Source organism: Crotalus tigris, unplaced genomic scaffold, assembly GCF_016545835.1.
Source record: "Crotalus tigris isolate CLP2741 ecotype Arizona unplaced genomic scaffold, ASM1654583v1 scf7180000017666.379230911805:20528666, whole genome shotgun sequence".
In the NCBI taxonomy this organism is placed as follows: Eukaryota; Metazoa; Chordata; class Lepidosauria; order Squamata; family Viperidae; genus Crotalus; species Crotalus tigris.
In genome coordinates, this window is record NW_024096552.1 from 10,945,202 (window position 1) to 10,964,388 (window position 19,187).

Consider the following 19,187-nt stretch of genomic DNA (forward strand, 5'->3'; position numbering starts at 1 on the left):
TGTAAATGAGGCACTATAGGAAAATATTTTTTTAAAAAAATATTTTTAGAATGTATCTTCCCCTTCTGTCAATAAAATAGACATCAAGAGAATAAGCTTGATGCACAGTGCCACAAAATAAGGATAACAAAGAGAAATCCCATATACCATGTTTGAATTCAGTGAAATTTTAATTAGAATTTTTTAGGGTATGGGTATTGCAAGAGACATTAAGCTGGAAGGGACAGAAAACTGGAGGAAAAGAGAAGCTGTATAATTAAATTTAAACATTCAATTTTCATTGTTATTAGGGATAACAGTATTTCACTACTATAAGTCTTAATTCATGCATTTTATGTTGTTTCATAGAGATGAACTGCCATGAAACTAGAACAAGTTATGGGAAAATTTTGTTGTACTTGAAAAAGGAAATTTAGCTGCTAAAACACAGAGTCCTAGCTGATGAAATCCCCACATGCAAATCAGAATAATTTAAAACACCAGGTGAGGATATACATGCAGTCTTCTTCAGCTGGCATTAACTTTTGTTAAGTTAGAATTCCAGCCAGCGTGACGCTACTGCTGAGTCTGATGTGTCTTACATGGAGGGCACCAGCATAATAAAGGAGGATACAGCATTGCTAAGGTGATGTGGGAACATATCCTATACAAAGCATATATTCAAGTCCAAAGTAAATAAAGAGAAAATTATACAGCTTGGTGATTGTAAATAGCCCATCTATATTTGAAAATATCTGAATATGGTGGCTTCTTAAGAGTATTATTTTCTTCTCTAGTCCAGGGTTAAATTTGCCCTTTATCACCTGAGGTGTATTACTCATTATGAGAGAAAGAAAGAGAAGGACTCATGGAGCTGAGAAAAAATGTTTAGGAATAATGCAGAAATCTTGTGATCTGCAGCACCTGATACTCAATGATAAATGCTTAGTAGTGTACGGACTGCAAAGTGGCAACTTTATTTTTCTCACTTACTACATGCCATATATTTGGAAGCTCATTTCCTATGTAAATTATCATGAAAGCACAATAAAAAAGAAAATTCAATTCCCACACCTGCATTTAAAAGTAGATTTTTAAATCTTAAATCCTATATTAAATAGAAATTCCTCTAAATGATAAGACCCTTATTACTTATTATTTCTGCCTAACTTAAGATATTCATGCTCGTCTTCCTCCAAATCTAACCTTCTCTTCTGATGCTTGGGCCTGCTACTGGAGAGTCTATAGTTTCTGCAGTTCCCTGTAGATTTGTTGTGGGAACTACCAATTCCTCAGGCCAATGGGCAGAGCTATCCAGCTGTTCCCTGTCCAACTCAGGGCTTTGACCTGAATCTGGCATTGATTCAAAAGCACTATTTTCTTCCTCTTCATCATCCTGTGAAGAAAAAACTGTGCTCTCAGAAATCTTTGCACTGTCAACAGAAGAGAACCTAGTATGGCTTGAGAATCGGTTGGCACTCTCATGGCCAGAAGTGCTGTAACAGGAAGTGCTGTAACAGGAGGTACTGTAGCAGGAAGTGCTATAACAAGAAGTACTATAACAAGATGTGTCACACATTTCATACTCATGGTCACCATTTGGTCTAGGACTCAGTTCACTGTCACTTTCAGTTCTTGCCCCTTCATTATCCAATGTTTGTTCATTTAAATCAGCAAGGCATTCAGTGGAGGTGCTGCGCAGAACAGTTCCCCGGACCAAGTTCTCTTCTACTGAGTTTTCCTGAGGAGGTTCAGCCAACACTGTTTCAGTCTCACTAACTAAATCTTTCTCAGATACTTCCCTCACTGTCAGTTCCTCGTCATTCTCTATTACACTGCCTTGTTGTTCCTCCTCCCCTTCTCCATCATCACTACTCAACTGGGCAGAAGGCAAACTGTGCAAGAGATTGTGTATTCTTATGTAGTGTGTACGAGGAGTCTCAGGCTCCCCACAAGCAGATGCAATCACTGTTTCAAGTTCTGACACAGGCAAGGAACAAGGCCTGTTTTTTCTTTTCACTGTGGTCCTTAATTGTAGCTTGCTCTCCTTTTCATCATCATTCTCATCTTGATCCTCTTGGGCTGAAGCCCCTTCATCATCCTGATTCTTCTCTAAATCCTTGGTAATGGGAACATCTCCACTCACCTCATCAATAGATAAGGCTTCTATGCTGATAAAGATGTCACTATCCCCCTGAGTAACAGAATTAACTTTGTTGTTTTCTCTAACTTCAGACTCCGGATGAGTGCTTGCCAGCAAAGGTCGTTGTTCGCTGAGATCCACAGCACTTGGGGAAGGCGTTATTTCAGTTGGAATAGATTCTGAGAGATTAACTGTGTCTGCTGGTACAGCATCATTCTCTCTATTTCCTGCTAGCTCTTCTTTGAAGGAGCAGTTCAAGGTAGAGTTGCCCACACTGATGCATACTAGTGGACATTCATTTAGCTTTTCTGAAGCTGCATTTTCTGAGGTCTCTGTACTGTTGCCTGCTGAGGTGTTAATGGGGCTTTCTTGAAGTTCAATTGATTCATGGTCTATAGCAGTAGAGACCTCTTCATCATCTGCTAGAAGCAAAAAGAAAAGAAACATGACATATAAGTAAGATTGAGTGTAAATAATATAACCTGGCACTTCAACAACCCTACATAAATATATATGAATATCTGTTAATTATAGCTTAGAATTAAGCTGCACCTCATATACATTAGTAACAAGAGAATTATATGCATTTGTTAAATCAAATAATTTTGAATATCATATATAGACTAAAATGCTTAAAATATTAAGCCTGCCCATTCCATTCATAACTCGAGAATTTGTGGGAATCTCGTACCTTGAATGAGATCACTCCCTGCTCATTAAGATGCTCACGGCATTAAGTGCACATGAGGTATCTCAGGATGGGGAAGGCCAAAGGGGTCCTAGTAATGGAACAGGTCCCCAAGGCCTTCCCGACCCACTAAGATACCTCATGCTTCCCCCTCCCTTCCTGCGATGCCGGACTCACTTACCTTGAAAAGATCCATCTCCTCTCTGCCGCAGCTTCTGCTTTTGAGGGAGAGTTGATGGAAGCTCCCAGGTGCCCGTAATATTACATGACTTCAGGCACTGATCCTCTTTTGCAGAGAATGGGAGCCTGAACTATCTCCTGCTCCCACCCCCAACTCCTTTCTGCCACTTGCGGAACAATTTTCACCAGGATGGAGACCTTGAAAGTTAATCCCTGCATTTTGAAGTGCCCCATAGGCTCTGAAACACTTTTTAACTGAATGGAGACCTGACAGAGACTGGAAGCTCCATATGCCTGGAATGGGGTGCTTGAGAAATGGAACTTTCTGCTCTGTTTCTAAGTACGCGTTGGCAGCCATGCAGAGCTTGCAGTCTCTGTCAGGTTTCTGTTCGGATAAAAAATGTTTCAGCGTCTATGAAGTGCTTCAAAACACAGCAAATTCCTGCATTTTGAAGCACTCCATAGGTGTTGCGACACTTTTTATCTGAATGGAGACCTGACAGGGACTGGAAGCTCTGCATGGCTTCCAATGCACACTTAGAAATGAAGCAGAATGCATACAGAGCTTGCAGTCTCTGTCAGGTCTCTGTGTGGTTAAAAAATGTTTCAGTGCCTAAGGGGCACTTCAGAATCCAAGCCACTGGTGGTGGCAGCCACCTGAGTGGCCATGATTGGAGTGGAGTGGAGACAGCAGCAGGATTGCTCTCAAGAAGACCCGGGTGTGCTGCTTGCTCACATGCACTGGCCTTATTGAGAGCAATCACGCTGCAGTGCCTCCACATTTTTCCACTCAAACGGAGCCAAGAAACCCAAGCCGTTGGCAGAAGTATGACAGCCACTTGAGTGGCCATGATCCCTCCTCACAGCCACCCACCCATCCTGCCTGACCTACTCGTTGCCTGGTGGGCCGGCTGGCACAAATCCTGACCCCTCTTCTCCTTGTCGTCCTTCCCACTTAAGCGGCGGCAGTGGCTGAGTTTCTCGACTCTGTCTGAGTGGAAAAAAGCGGAGGCACAGCAGCAGGATTGCTCTCAATAAGGCCAGTGGATGCGAGTGAGCAGTGCATCTGGGTCTTCTTGACAGCAATCCTACTACTGCATCTCTGTTTTCTTTGTTTCAGATGGAGCCAAGAAACTCAAGCTGCTGTCACCACTTGAGTGGGGAGAATGACAAGGAGAAGAGCAGTCAGGATTTGTGCCAGCCAGTTGGTCAGGCAAGGAGTAGGTCGGGCAGTGTGGGTAGCTGGCTGGGGAGAGGAGATCATGGCTGCACATTGGTAGCAGTGACTTGGACACAGGTGCAAGGGGCCTGGCTCTGTGATACCTCCCCACTCAGTTGAAGGCTTCATTTCTGCCCTCAAACTAAGGCTGCTGCACACGAGTGAGCAGCACACCTGGGCAATGGAAGGCATTGGTTCCTGTGTCCAGCCGACTCCAATTCCACACTTGCATGCAAAAGAAGCAAACAATTCCCCCCTGCCAATGGAAGCTTCTGGGGACCATGATGTCTTTTGCAGAGAATTTGTGTTTGAACTCGCACAATATTACGGCACCCATTGTTGGCATGAAAAGCATTTCTAAGTTGACTCTCCTCTGCTTCAAAGGGAAAGAAACAGCGGAAGAGAGGAGATAGATTTTGCAAGGTGAATGTATCCAGTGCTGCAGGAAGGGAGGGGGAAGCAGTTGTGGAGAGAGAAGGAGGGTAATAGAGTGAACGTTGCAGAGCCTCTGCAGTCATTCCTAAGGGCAAAATACTGATCTGGTGCTGCAATATTCATAATTTTGGGACTTGCTTGTAAACACTAGGGGGCGTTTGTTGCCTAACTTCAAACGAGCATTAAGTGAACGTTCATAATTCAGGGATTACCTGTACCTTTACTCAATTATTATGTAGGCTATCTTAAAATGCAGGTATGACTGCAAAGATGTGATCCTTATTATTTTTATGTTTATATATAATAAATAAAATAGTATTATGATCTTAACTATTTAAAATAATTTTTTATCAATATTACACTTTCCTATATTTGTTTATAGGCTTACTATATATATTTTAATATTTATAGAAGAAGGCCCTTTTTTCCCTGTTGCAAAAAGACAGAATCCCTGATGATTATGATTAGAATCCTGGGCCATGATTTTACTTCTTGCTCATTCATCCAGGTTCAACTATATACAGTAAATTACAGGACTTGAATTGAATCTTTTGAAGATGATTAAAAGATATTTTTCTGGATTTCATGTGAACATGTGTACAGTACTATTCATTCAAACAACTCTTTTTTCATATTTCTGCACAAGGAATTAATTTAAAAGCAGTTATGTCTCCCTCCCCACACCTTATTCCCATTCAAAGTTTCTAAAAAAAGAGATTTTTAATGAATGGCAGGAGTGGTGGTATTGTCTCAGGCTCACAGGTCTACAATACTTCTTTCAAATCATTTTTGAATGGCACATAACATTAATAAATTAAAAATCTGGAAATAATTATACAAATATGTAATTTATTATTGTTTTATCATTTATCATTCTCTTATTATCTTATGACACAGAACTGAATGTGGTATTTGCATTCCATTCTTCATCCAAGTGTTTAATCTTTTGTCTGTAGAATAAGTCTAGGAAGAAGTCAGGTAGAATGACAGAGGTTTCCCAAAATTACCAAGTGAATTTCAGACTTAAGGAGACCTGTAATCTCTAGTCTCTTCTTTCCAAGTCCAATACTCACTCTACTGTATCGCATTAGCTGGTAAGTATAGTATTTGAAATTTTACAGTGATGGAAAGTTAAAGTGCAGAAAGCATTTGAAATTGCAATGTATCATTCAAAACATCTAAAATAGGATTAAACAAAAACTGCAGGCTATCAGATGTTTCAGGCATGTAGAAAACTAGGAATCTTTTATGATCTATAATGCCCATTTAGGAGGCAAAACTTTGCTTAACAAATTTATTTTCAAAAATTGCTTGACAATCAGTTTGAAAGGCTGAACTCAACATGTCATTAAAATATGACACAGAAGATTTTTTCGGTCCCTATCATCAATTTATCTTCACAGACCTGGGGGAAAAAAAGAAAATCAACTTCAGTTCCACATAACCTATCAATCTGTTGATTCATTTTTCCTTTGTTTGAAAAGAAAGTTACATGAATCAGAATTTGTGAATTCCTAAGTGAAGCCAAGCCTACTTGATAAAGGAAAATATCATGGGAAAATAGGAGGACGAAGGCGTGCTCATAAGTTCTATGCCTTGAGTTATTTGTAAAAGGAATAAAGGTGGGAATCAAATAAATAAATAAATAATACCTGGGTGGATTGAAGAAGTTATCTCAAATCTAAACTGCAGCTGGCCACTGACATGTTCTGTTGGTAGCCTTCGTCCCAGTGTGTAGCTAACAACCCTGTCTCTATTGGAAAAAAAATAAATAAAAAGAGCATTACATTTTTATATATGGTATAATTGTGGCAACTGCTTCGTAGAAATTATTAATTAATATTCTTCATTCTTCATATTAATATTTGTAAAAATCTTGTGAAAGTACATCATAGGGCAATGATTAGTTCTGAACTGAAATCTAATACTTAAGCCTCCCAAAAGTGTACCCAGAAAGTAGCAGATAAATTTGATCAATGCCAAGAGGATAATATCAACATTTGTGCTGACAGTGACTTACAGAAATCCAAAAGGATGAATAGAAGTAGTTTTGCCAGTCACAACATTCTCATCTATAGAAACATGGTTCTAGTAAACGTATTACCAGCCTTACACTAGTATGATTTCCTTTTCAGAATTAATAGCTTCTATTATAGAAGTAGAGCACAAGCCATGTTTTATAAATTTGAAAGGGTGTAATATTATATGAGCCATTATGCATAAGATTCAATTGTCCTTGTGACTATTAATACAATACATCAGTGTCCTATAGAAGTGCAAGCCACTATGTACTGCACAGTGAGGTGTGGTAAGGCCTTGATTGTTTTGTAAATGGGTAAACATAACATAATACATTCAACCAAATGGCATCCCTGTCCTACATACAGAATGCCTAGAGTGACCAACCATGCTTGAAACCAAATTATATACATTTCTATTAATTATAATATGTACTAAAATATAATCACTATCAAAATTGAATTATTTTCACTTTTAGAAATGGCTTTATAGCATATATGTAAAAATCAGAGAATAAATGTTTGATTATATAGCTTTTCTTAAGTGGATTGTTAGGTTTAACATTCTGCAATAATTTAACACACAGAGAAGATAGAATAAAATATAATGGATTTTCTTTTCATTGACATATCTAAAAGGCTAGACTGTTATCTAGGCTATCATCTAGACCAGTGGTGGCGAAACTTTTAGAGACCGAGTGCCCAAACTGCAACCCAAAATCCACTTATGTATCGCTGGGTGCTGGGTGGGCGTGGCCTGCTGGGTCGTCATGGCAGACTGGGTGTGGCCAGGTGGGCGTGGCCAGCTTGATGTTGGGGAGGGATGCCTGTGGGGGCTGGGCAGGGTTGGGGAGATCCAAGGGGTCTCTGGAAAGTGTCTTGCTCAGCTGATGGCTTGGGGGGAAGGGGGAAGCTACACCCCCTCCCAAACGCTGCCATCTCATGAAAGCAGGATGAAAACTCCAAAAAGCGACAAGGAAAAAAATTGTCTTGTGATGGTTTTCTTCCCTGGAGAGTGGGGGGGCATGGAGGGAGGCTTCTGAGCCCCAAAGCTCTTCCAAGGGAGGGGAGGAGGAGAGGGGGGAGGGGCTGTACTGGAATTGGTGCTCCTCGTGCCTTCTGCTGCCCACCTGCGCTCTTCTGCTGCAGATGTCGTGGCTCCACTTGCCGGGCAGGGCAGGGGTGTGCTCGTGCTCAGGGACACATGTGGGGCTGCTGCCTTGCTTGCCATGCCGGGGCTAGGCTGGACTGGGCTGGCCGCAGAGCCTCCTTGTTGCTTCTTCTCCCGCGGACATCAGGAGCACCCACTCCACCTACAGCTCGTCCTGGGGCAGCTGCCCCTGTCTGCTGCTCTCCAGCCTGTCGCCAGCTAGCCAGGCGTGCCGGGATGCTTCCCTTCGGGTTCCCTCAGCCTCTCCCCCCCTCCAGGCTGGGGCTAGTCAGATTCCCCCTGTGGACAGTGCTGCGCCTGTCCCCAGCCAGCCCTCTCCATCCTCCTCCTCCTTCTGCAGGCAGACTGTGGCTTACCGAGCCAGGCAGCGCCTCTCCCATGCACATGTCCTCAGGCAGAGGAGGCAGGCAGCCATGGCTCTCACTCCCCTCCAGCCTCCATCTGCCCGAGGCCCAAGCTCGGCGCGCCAGCTGACTGGCAATGGGCTGGAGAGCATGGGATGGTGGCAGCTGCCCCAGGACAAGGGGTATGCGGAGTGGGCACTCACAATGTCTGCAAGGAAAAAGCAGCATGGAGGCTCCATGTCCAGCCCAGCCCTGGCATGGCACGAAAAGAGAGGCAGCAGCCCCATGTATGTTGGACCCAAACCTCACAGAGCACCGTTCTCCGCTGTCCTGACCCGTTTCCTTACCACCGCCTGGCTTATTCTGTGGCCTCATGGCCGCAGCATTGGGCAGGAGGTGGCAAACGGGGCTTGCTGAGGATCGAGCCACATTTGCCGCCGTCACCCTCGGAGACAACCCCACAGGGGGAATCTGACTAGCCCCAACCTGAGCTGCCAGATACACATCCCATTGCACGACATTTGCACCATCCTGCAACACTCACAGAGGGCACAAGTGGAGAAGCCATGCAGGGCAGAGGCACTGCCCAGGGTGGGAGTAGGGCAGTGGCAAAGCAACGGCAGAGCCAGGTGGGACTGCGGCTGCGGCAGCACAATGGCTGCAGCAGCACAGAGGAGGTGAGGAGCGGTGCCTGCAATCTACTCGGACTCCCCTCCACCTGCTTTGCGTAGCTCTTCCCGGGCCCCCCCGCGCCCGTCGTTAACCCTTCCACCACCATGAAGGATAAGGTTGCCACCTCTGCCCAGATGCCTTGCTGTTTTTTTATTAACTTGCCTTTCAGCTGTATTCCATTTCTCCGTTCAGTTCTCAGCCTTCACCATGTGTTTGTGGGACTATTGGTAAAAAAAAAGTTCCCTCAGACTAACTTCTTGCAAGATTTTGTGAGAAGTTAGAAAATCTAATGGAACTTTTTTTTTGTCCCACAAACACGTAGCGAAGGCTAAGAAGCAAATGGAGAAATGGAATGCAGCTGCCTGCGCCCAGTCCAACCCAGTCCAACCCCTGGCACGGCATGAAAAGTGAGGAAGAGCCTCACGTGCATCCCCGTACGTGAGTCCATCCTCACCCTGCCAGGCAAACGGGGCCATGGCATCTGCGGCAGAAGAGCAAAGGCGGGCAACCGCCATGACTCTGCTTGCCTGGGAGGGCAGGAGCGTACTCGTTCACAGGGACACACGTGGAACTGCTGCCTCTTGGATACCCAGCTCACATGTTGGGGAGGGAAATTGGTGGTGCAGAAAGAGGCCGACCCTCAGGCGCAGCAACTGCGACGATGCTGGCCCCGGCCTCGTCCGGGCAACACGCCAGCTACGCTTAGGATGCCTACAGCATAGAATGGCGGAGGCAGCAACCCATCTTCCATCTTCGCGGCTGCAGAAATTTTCCTCCAATCAGTCTGACACACCCGAAGGGGAGAGAGGGGTGGGAGCCTCCGGGCAGAGGCCGCAAAAGGAGGAGAGGACCCTGAAGCAGGGAAGCCATCATCGCAGGTAGGCCGCCCCATACCCCTTTCACTGCCGCCATAGCCCGAGGCCGAGGCAAGGCAGCTTAAGCAGGTAGGCCGCCCTCCACCCCCTTCGCTGCCACTGCCATTGCTGCCCCCACTGCCCTCCTCCTCCTCCCCTGCGTGGCCAGCTGCTGAAACTTACCACTGTCGGCTCATGCTCACTCGCTCGCTGTCCACTCCCTTGTTCGCTCTCTACAGCAAATGCTGCTTCCACCGAAAATTGTTCCTTTTATAGCCTCTTGCCTATTCCCAGACTGCGCATGCATGGAGAGCTGCACGTAGAGAGCTGCATATGCGCATGTGTGGAGTGGAGGAGGGAGTAGCTCGGCCCAGCAATGGCATGTGTGCCACCAGAGATGGCTCTGCATGGCCCCTGTGGCACACGTGCCATAAGTTCGCCATCACGGATCTAGACTATCATCCGAATTTATTGAAGATTTTATAGTAAGCAGAAGATTGAATGTCTTTTAAGTTAATTCTTCTATGATTAACTTGCCATTAAAATATTTAAAATAGTAATCCAAAGTAAGGCAATCAACTGAGATTAAATTATGGATTCCTCCTCCCCTACTGAGTTATTGCAAGGGCAACCATCACTCTCCTTTTGCTCCTTAGTGATTCATAAACAAGAGAAAATTATGTTACAAAGATTTACCCTATGGCATGTCTTTCTAGTAACCGTTGTACTGGCATGGAAAGCTTTCCCAGAAAACGTTTAATGATAGGTCGACTTTTTGCAAACTTGTCCTTCACCTCTATTTCTAGGACATCGGTGGGCAGAGAAACAAAGCTGAACAGCTGCAAAAGAAATAACACAGAAAGGGAAAAAAATTACAGCTGTTATCCCTGGCTTGGTTCTGATTCTATTAAATATTTGAATATGTCTTTGATTATCAACCAGTTCAGTACATCCCAGGTCAAATAATGGAAACCCTGAAGCCCATACACAACCCATAGTTATCTATCAGTTATTATATGTTGCTTTTAATTTGGGGATGGGGGGAACACACACTGACAATATTAAGTTGAAACTTTGGCATGTCACTGTTTCTGTTTGTATCAGAAGTTCTGAAATTCCAGAAATCTTTTAACTTCCTGCACTTCACTATTACTATTGTACACAGTGTCAATGCTGCAAACATTGGATGTTCCCGCTCTGACAACTGATGAAAATTGCAGCCATTTTCTCTTGCTTTTAACATTCTTTTTCCTGTATTTAGAAGTCAGGTGATTTGAGAGAGCTAGTAGACTCGGGGTACTCTCAGTGCTTTATTAGCTTGCCACTTGTTCTTAAAATGGATTGCTGTCCAAGCCTGTGAGATTTGAACAAGCCAATGGCTCTCTAATGGGAGGAACTTTAGTCACACAATTGACAGAGCTGATATACTTAAAATAGGTGAACATTGGGAGTTCATTCGCTTTATGGTGGCTCCGAAGATGACTGAGGCTGTGATTCTAAGTCTAGCCTGGTTAGACAAATGGTAACCTTTTATTTGGTGGGAAAAGGGAATGAGGACTGTGAGATTACCTATAGGGACCAAACCCCCTCTTAATTCGCTGACGTTACTGGAGAATCTAGGCCATCTATCGAGTTAGCAAAGATAGCTACCCTGCCACAACCAGGTGGGTCACTCATCCCCAGCGAATACTGGGATCTAGTGGAGGTGTTTAGTGAGAAAGAGTGCGAAATCCTACCACCCCATTGGCCCAATGACTGTGCCATTGACCTATTACCGGGAGCTAAACTCCTGCAGCCGAGAATATACACCATAACCCCCCTCGAAATGGATGAACTGCAGCAATATGTGGACAGAAACCTAGCAAGATGATTCATTGAGCTGGCCAAATCCCAGTTGGGGGCTCCAGTGTTCACTATAGTCTCTGCGTGGACTATAAGGGGTTAAATGCTGTGAGCATAGAAAACAAGTACCCCTCCCCCTCTTCACTAAATTGGATCTAAGAGAGGCATATTACCAAGTGAAAATAAGAAAAGGAGATAAATGGAAGACTGCTTTTAACTGTCCCATGGGTAGCTATCAGTGCAAAGTTATGCCATTGGACTACAGGGGCTCCAGCTGTCTTCATGCAGCTGATCAACCAGGTGCTACATGATCATTTGTACAAGGGTTTTTTGGTGTATCTTGATATCCTGATATACAGCATGAATATGGCTGACCACATGAAGCTAGTGCAAGAAGTGTTAAAGAAGTTGTTGAATGCCAAACTATATGTTAAACTATCGAAGTGTGAGTTACATCAGACCCGACTGGATTATCTAGGCTACAGAATTTCCAGTGAGGGCATTGAAATGGATCCTGGAAAAATGAAAGCCGTAATTGAATGGCAACCCCCAAAGATCCGCAAACAGCTTCAAAGCTTTCTGGGGTTCACCAATTTTTACCAACAATTCATCCCCTCGTTTGCCAAAATTGCTTTACCCCTCATGGACTTGTTAAAAACCAGCAAAGATGGGGGAAAGCTGCAACCGGGCCAGCCACTGACATGGACTATGAATTGTCAAACTGCTTTCGAGAATCTGAAAAGACTATTTGCGGTCAAGCAGGTCCTAAAGCATCCCTGTCCGGGAAAGCCCTTTATGATTCAAGCCGATGTTAGCGACATAGATGTCAGAGCTGTATTATTGCAAAAGAACCATGAGGGGTCCTGCAGCCCTGTGCCTACACCTTGAAAAAGTTCACAAACTGCAAGAGAAGGTGAACAGTGTGAGAGAAGGAAACCTTTACAATTCGTTGGACTCTATTAAACTGGTGGCGCTACCTAGAAGGGAGCAAGATGCCTTTCGAAGTATGGACTGATCACAAAAACCTAGATGCACTGAAAACTCCCCGCAAGCTGTCTCCAAAATAAGTACAGTGGGTGCAATATTTTAACCGATTTAACTTTACCCTGAAGTACATACCAGGGGAAAAAAACTTTTTAGCTGACGTGTTATCTAGATTGCATCAATACAAGAGCCAGCATGAAGAGGTTAATGAAGCAATCATATCTACACAGCAAGCTGCTTCTCAACTAATGCCACAAAGAGCCCCATCTTCGAGAGTCCCAAACCCCAATGACCCTGGAGTGAGGAAATTAAAACAGGAACTCCTCAACGATTGATGGTTGAAGGACAATCAAACCTCCTTGATGTGAAGGGATGGATTGGATTACAAAGGGGGGAAGTTGTATTTGTCCGAAACTCTCCACCTCAACGCTCTCCAGCACAGTCACAATGTGAAACAAGCTGGACACTTTGGCTACTTAAAAATACTGCATCTAGTTTGTCGACAATTTTCGTGGCCGGGTTTGAAATGGAACATAGAGAACTATGTCAAGAGCTGTGCTGTATGTGCCACCATGAAAAGAATTCCAGGAAAAACCCCTGGACTATTACAACTGGTTGCGGACACCTTCCCAACTATGGGAAGAAATTGCTATGGATTTTATAGTGGAGTTACCTGAAAGTAGGGGGAATATGGTGAGTTGGACTGTGATAGATCTTTTTTCAAAGTAGGCTCACTTCGTCGCTTCTAAAGGACTCCCGTCAACCCAGAAACTAACCAAGATGTTTCTTAAGCACATTTACAGGCTGCACGGCATGCTCAAGCGGATAACCTCAGACTGAGGGGTACAATTTACAGCCAAGTTCTAGAGGGGTTTCCTCAAGTTAATTGGCTCATCGCAAGGACTGTTGTCAGCTTTTCACCTGTCTACGAAAGGGGCTTTTTCAGCGAACTCAATGGTGGAGCAATATCTCAGGTGCTATGTGGATTATCAGCAAATGAACTGGACTGACCTCCTCTCATTCACAGAGGTGGCTTACAATAACTCTGTTCACAGCAGCACCGGTTTTACATCTTTTAAAGTGGCCACAGGAAAAGAATTCAACCCAATACCCAAATATCCTCAGGGACCTTCTGCTTCCCAAATGCTTGACCAGTGGGTGAAGGGGTGGGAGGAGGTTTGGGACAAAAAGAAAATTGCTCTGAAAAAGGCTTTTGAGACATATAAAAAACAAACAGATTAAAAAGAGGGCTCCCCAAAGGTCATTCAAGGTTGGGGAAAAAGTTTACTTATCCACAAAATATTTACGACTTAATTTGCCTAGTAAGAAGTTGGGACCATAGTACCTAGGTCCCTTCCCCATCATTAACCCAATCATGGTGGAGTTAAAGCTTCACCCTGTGTTCCATTGTAGCCTACTGAAACCTTTTCAGGGTTCTACCTTACGACTTTCCCATAAGAAGGCACCAGCCTCTGGTGGTAGCTGGACAGACCCATTATGAGGTGAAGCATATTCTTGATTCTAGGGTTTTTAAGGGAAAAATTACAGTACTTAGTGTAGTGGAAAGGATATCCATTGTCTGAAGCCACATGGGTAAAGTCTAGTGATGTAAAAGCTGACAGGCTTATTAGTAAATTTTATGAAAAGCCCCCTACTGAACCGAGAGGCAACTCCTAACCTATAATTTTGTTTGAATGCAGGATTTATCATTTTTGTAAAAGGGGGCGGGATATCAACGCTACAAACATTGGATATTCCCACTCTGACAACTGATGAAAATTGCAGCCATTTTCTCTTACTTTTAACATGCTTTTCTCTATATTTAGAAATCATGTGCAGAAAGGGGAGTGGGATAAATGCTTGAGCTCAGCTAGCCATAATAATAACGCTGCTTTGTGGAAACCCAAAGACGAGCTGATAACGTTTTGGCAGGCTGAGGAGCTTGGGAGAAAGCCTGCGTTTAAGGCTAATTGGAGAATGTGATTTATGACAGCTTATTGGGGATGGGAATTGCACTTTGTTATTTTGTATCTGGGGAAAGGGAATTTAGTTTTTGGGTTCAACTATGTAGTGCTGATACTTTGTTTCCTGAATAAAATATTCTTTAAGGAAGAATTTTTGCCTTGAAGTTCTTTTGATGGTTTTCATCTATTGGAACCATGACACATAGATGGTAACAGATGGCAGTAGATAATGGTTGAGGCCTGGGATGAGTCAGTTAAAAGCCTAGCCATACATTTGGATCCCCAAAAGTTGTCCCGCATGCATCCGAATTTACAGCCCAAATGTTGGAGATGTGGAAGCTTAGATGCAACCTATTTTCACATCTGGTGGACTTGTAGAGATATAAAAGCTTTTTGGATTAAGATTTGGTGGAATATTCAAAAGATTTTTAAGAGAAAGATAAAGTTTATTCCGCAGTTATTTTTGTTGGGTATTATTGTAGATTTTGATGTTAAAGAAATCAACTTGATGTTGAATCTTATAACAGCTGCAAGATTATTAGTGGGGCAATATTGGAAGAAAAACTCTCTGCCTACTATGGAAGAATGGATACTTAAGGTGTCTAACTTAGCAGAAATGGTGAAAATCTCTGCCTATTTAAAGGACCACTCACAAGAAAAATATATTATAGTTTGGAGAAGATGGATTGATTACATTCAAAAGAGATATGAAACTGAAAAGTATTATCTTGCATATGATTAGATTTTAGATAATTATTAATAGTTTTAATTACACTATTATTTGAGTTTATAATTTGTTAACATTTGTTTTTGAAAAGGAGTTAAAGTGTGTTATGGTTTTGATTGATAGTATAGTTGGTTAATGTTAGTTAAATTATGTTTGTTTATTTGTTACCCTGTAATCAGCTCTGGGAAGTGGGGAAGGGGTGGGATGGGGTGGGAGGGGTTTATATTGTATTAAATTTGTAAAACTTTCAATTAAAAAAAAAGCCTAGCCATAGTGTAAGTAACATATAATTGCATATAAGAAAGATAGGCAAAGAGATGCTGCTTAGAGAACAGTCATATAACAGGGCATAGTTTCTTGGGCTAAAAAGGAGATGGCAGGAAATTTATCTTCCCAGATTTGCAAAACTTTGTTAATGTAACAATAAAGTAGAATTGGCTTATCTGGTCATGCAAGATGAGAGCAAACAGGTGTGTCAGGAACAATACAAAATACAAAGAAAAATATAGGGGGAAATATATGGCTTGTTTGGGAGTTAACCTCCAACCTCACCATAGTGATCTTAAGAATATCACTTTTCTTTTATTCTTAACAGGTTTTCCTCTTGTGAAATACTTTTTACTGAAGCAGGACAAAAATGAATTATTTTCTTTATCCTTTATTGAATGTTTTGTCATTGTGTATATCTTACTTATATACTCTTATACTCTTTATCCAAAGAATCATCACCGGCATTAAATAGTAATTTGTCTAGATGTGAAATAAATTACTTACAATTTGGCTGTATAATATTAACTACAGTATAACATTGTATATTGTAAATATACTTTATATCACTGATTCAAATTTGTAATGCTCTGATGTTGTGTGAGGCATTAGGAAGCAGTTTTCTCACACTCTTTTTAGGACTATTTAGTAGGCTATAAAATTCCCAAATTTTTCCAACCATGAGCACATCTTGAATATATGGGAAATGTCACAAATGCCATCTGTTATCACAAAATATAGTACTATTTGGGAAAGGTTGCAAACTAGATAAAGACTGACCAGATACTAATATTCCAACATTCATAAGAAGGAAGAATGAAAGAACTTACCATGACAACAGCTACCTCATATAGCAGAAACCCTACTGTTCCTACATGGTTGCAGTTTCAGAATAAATTCCTTTCTTCACTGCAGTTGTTCACTTGACTTCTGTTTTGAATGTCCTATGGCATTATTGGCTAACATGGGTGACAATTCAATACTTCCTCACATCATATTTTATAGTTGCTTATTATTATTTAAAATCAAATATTCTAATTGCTTACCCATTGCAATAGTTCATGCTGCATATGCTGCATATTTAGTAATTTTTTAAATAATTTAAATAATTAAGAATTATATGGCATTCTTGAATACACACTCAAGTTGTTTGTTTCAATGAGTAATTCATGCCAAGACTTTAAGTGAGTGATGCAGATGTGAGTTTAGTTTTGACATTAAAAATGCTTTTGGTTTCTTTCTTATGCCTCTTAGATTAGACCAGTTATTCATCATATTAATCTGGACTTCAGGCTTTAACTTAAACTTTTTAAGTGGTAAGTGTTTTAACAGGCTAGTATTTAATTTTTTTAAAGAATAGAATAGAAGAGAAGAGAAAAGAAAAGAAGAGAAGAGAAAGAAGAGAAGGGAATGGAATGGAATAGAATAGGAATAGAATAGAAAGGGATCTTGGACTAGTCCAGCCCCCCCCCCCCCAAAAAAAACAGGAGAACCTATACCATCTCAGACTGTCTATCTTCTTAAAAACCCCCAGTGATGGAGTGCCCATGATTTCTAAAGGCAAGCTGTTCCACTGGTTAATTGTCCTCACTGTTAGGAAGTTTCTCCTTAATTCCAGGTTGCTTCTCTCTTTGATCAGTTTCTAGCCATTGTTTCTTGTCCTGCCCTGTGGTGATTTGGAGAATAATATAAATACTTTATACATATCACAATATTGCTTTCAGTCAAATCAGGGCCATATATATGGTATCTGGGATGAGCCAGATACAAGAAGAGAAATTTGAACTGTTGAACAATAAGCTAGAACTACTTTGTGAGATACAGAAAGAGACAAAACAAGAATCCCTCTTGTCATCATTACTATTTATTTTAGTTTTGGAAGTACAGAATAGGGACATAAGATGAGATGAAAGAATTGCTGGATTGAGAATTAAAAGAGAAAAGAATAGAAATATTAATGGAAAAGAGTAAGAATTGGGATTTAGTAGAATAACAAGAGGCAATAAAAAACCCAAACCATAAATGAAGTGCAAGTCAAGTGTAAAGATCATGGGATTTAACAGAACTACATGATGTTAAAAAATATGTTTCCTTTCTGAAAAATTTAATTATTACTCTGGATGGGACTTACACTGTGAAGTAAATTTCACTGACAAAATTCCAGTTGCACTTCAGAGATCCAGCAATTTGTCATCCTGTGAGGAAATTATGGAACACAATCTAAAAAAAACAACAAGTTGGCAAAACCTATTCCAGCCTTACAAAAAGCTGAACTATGTGAATTAACAATAGTCAGAATATTGGATGCTAATTCCATAGAGATGAATTATTGCCAGGAATACTTATACACACAACTATTGTAATAGAGTAGATTAAGGAACCCTATTTCCAATGGAGAGTAATCACACTCCCTTCCACATAGCCTGAAATATTTTATTTTGCTTAGAAATGAAAGAGAAAGGGTTGTGGAAAGTATTTTAGAAGGGAGAAATAAAAGGAAGGGAAGTGAGAGGTGCTTCCAGATTGCAAGTTTTTCTTACTGTAACCTTACAATTAAGGTAGTGTTAGTAGTCTGTCATAGTTTTGCTTCTTGTCTGGACTATTTGAAAACATCAATTATGCAAATCCCTTCTGAGATCCCCCTATACTCCTTTTCCTTCTGTGGGCTGAGATACCTTTTGCAAGATAGTTGTCTAGTGTGCAGTTCTTCCTCCTGTTTCTCACATATTATTTCAGAATGACATTTCTCCAATTATACCTATTAAAAAAATTCTGAAGACAGAATGGTAGACACTTCATCTTTCCTATTTCAACACTACATAAATATAATGCTTGTCAAAGACATAAGTATGTGCATAGCGGAAATTTAATTAGGAAAATATGTTGGTAAAGTTGGACCTATTTCCAAAACATTTGCACCAGAACTCATTCTGACTTGATCAATCTATTTATCAATAAAGTGCTTGCTAATAAAAGAAAGAGCCGACTATTGATCTTCTACTTGATCTTATTGTGACAAATGTAAATTGATTTGCAACTGTGTGATAGAACTATAAAGAAATAAAACAGAAATTTCAGGCAATTTGGAGTTTCAAACTCATTTTCCTGTCCTGCTGAACTTTCAGAAAGCATACCATAAGGCAATTTCCATTAATTTTGTCAACATCCTGAAACTCCTTGCTGAAGAATTTGTTTTGTGTAGCAAACTACTCTAACATCTAAGTCTATAAAGATTCCCAACAAGGGACATATCCCACTTAAATATCTGTTTGATTCATCATAATAAACACCAACTATTTACATATTTAAAAATGGAATATGTTATTATAACATTATATAGATAGATGGAGAGTGCAAAAGTTGGCTTGAAACTCAACATTAAGAAATCCAAGGTCATAGTATCTGGCCCTCTCAAGTCCTGGCAAATAGATGGGGAAGAAATGGAGGTAGTGACAGATTTTATCTTCACAAATAGTCCTTTGCTTGCAACCATTTGTTGGCCATGCAAGTATAAAAATAACCAGGGAAATGATTGAAGCCTGGGAAATGGACTCTTTGTCAGTTAAAAGGAATGCTGATTTGCCACCAGCTTATTGTGTACTTAGAAGCTGAGGTCTTGATAGCACAAGGAAATAACAGTCAATCACCAGCCATCAACAGAAAAGAGAGAAGTTCCCTGGAGATGGGGTTCAGCACGAGT

The 19,187-nt window shown here is 41.4% G+C and overlaps 1 protein-coding gene across 12 annotated transcripts in view; it reads right to left on the reverse strand.

The window, feature by feature from the left end:
- The window catches only part of HECW1 (HECT, C2 and WW domain containing E3 ubiquitin protein ligase 1), a 357,453-nt gene that overhangs the window by 88,909 nt on the left and 249,357 nt on the right, over nt 1-19,187 (reverse strand). For 9 of the 12 annotated variants that reach the window (XR_005555972.1, XM_039336700.1, XM_039336697.1 and 6 more), the window contains 3 exons: nt 10,400-10,542; nt 6,297-6,397; nt 1,186-2,544 (listed from right to left, as the gene is read on the reverse strand). Coding sequence is in view for 11 of the 12 variants with exons in the window: in XM_039336700.1 (XP_039192634.1) it covers nt 1,186-2,544; nt 6,297-6,397; nt 10,400-10,542 (1,603 nt within the window). In the remaining variant the exon portion in view is untranslated. The remainder of the gene's footprint in view (nt 1-1,185; nt 2,545-6,296; nt 6,398-10,399; nt 10,543-19,187) is intronic. The other 3 variants (XM_039336696.1, XM_039336699.1, XM_039336702.1) reach the window with 1 other exon arrangement.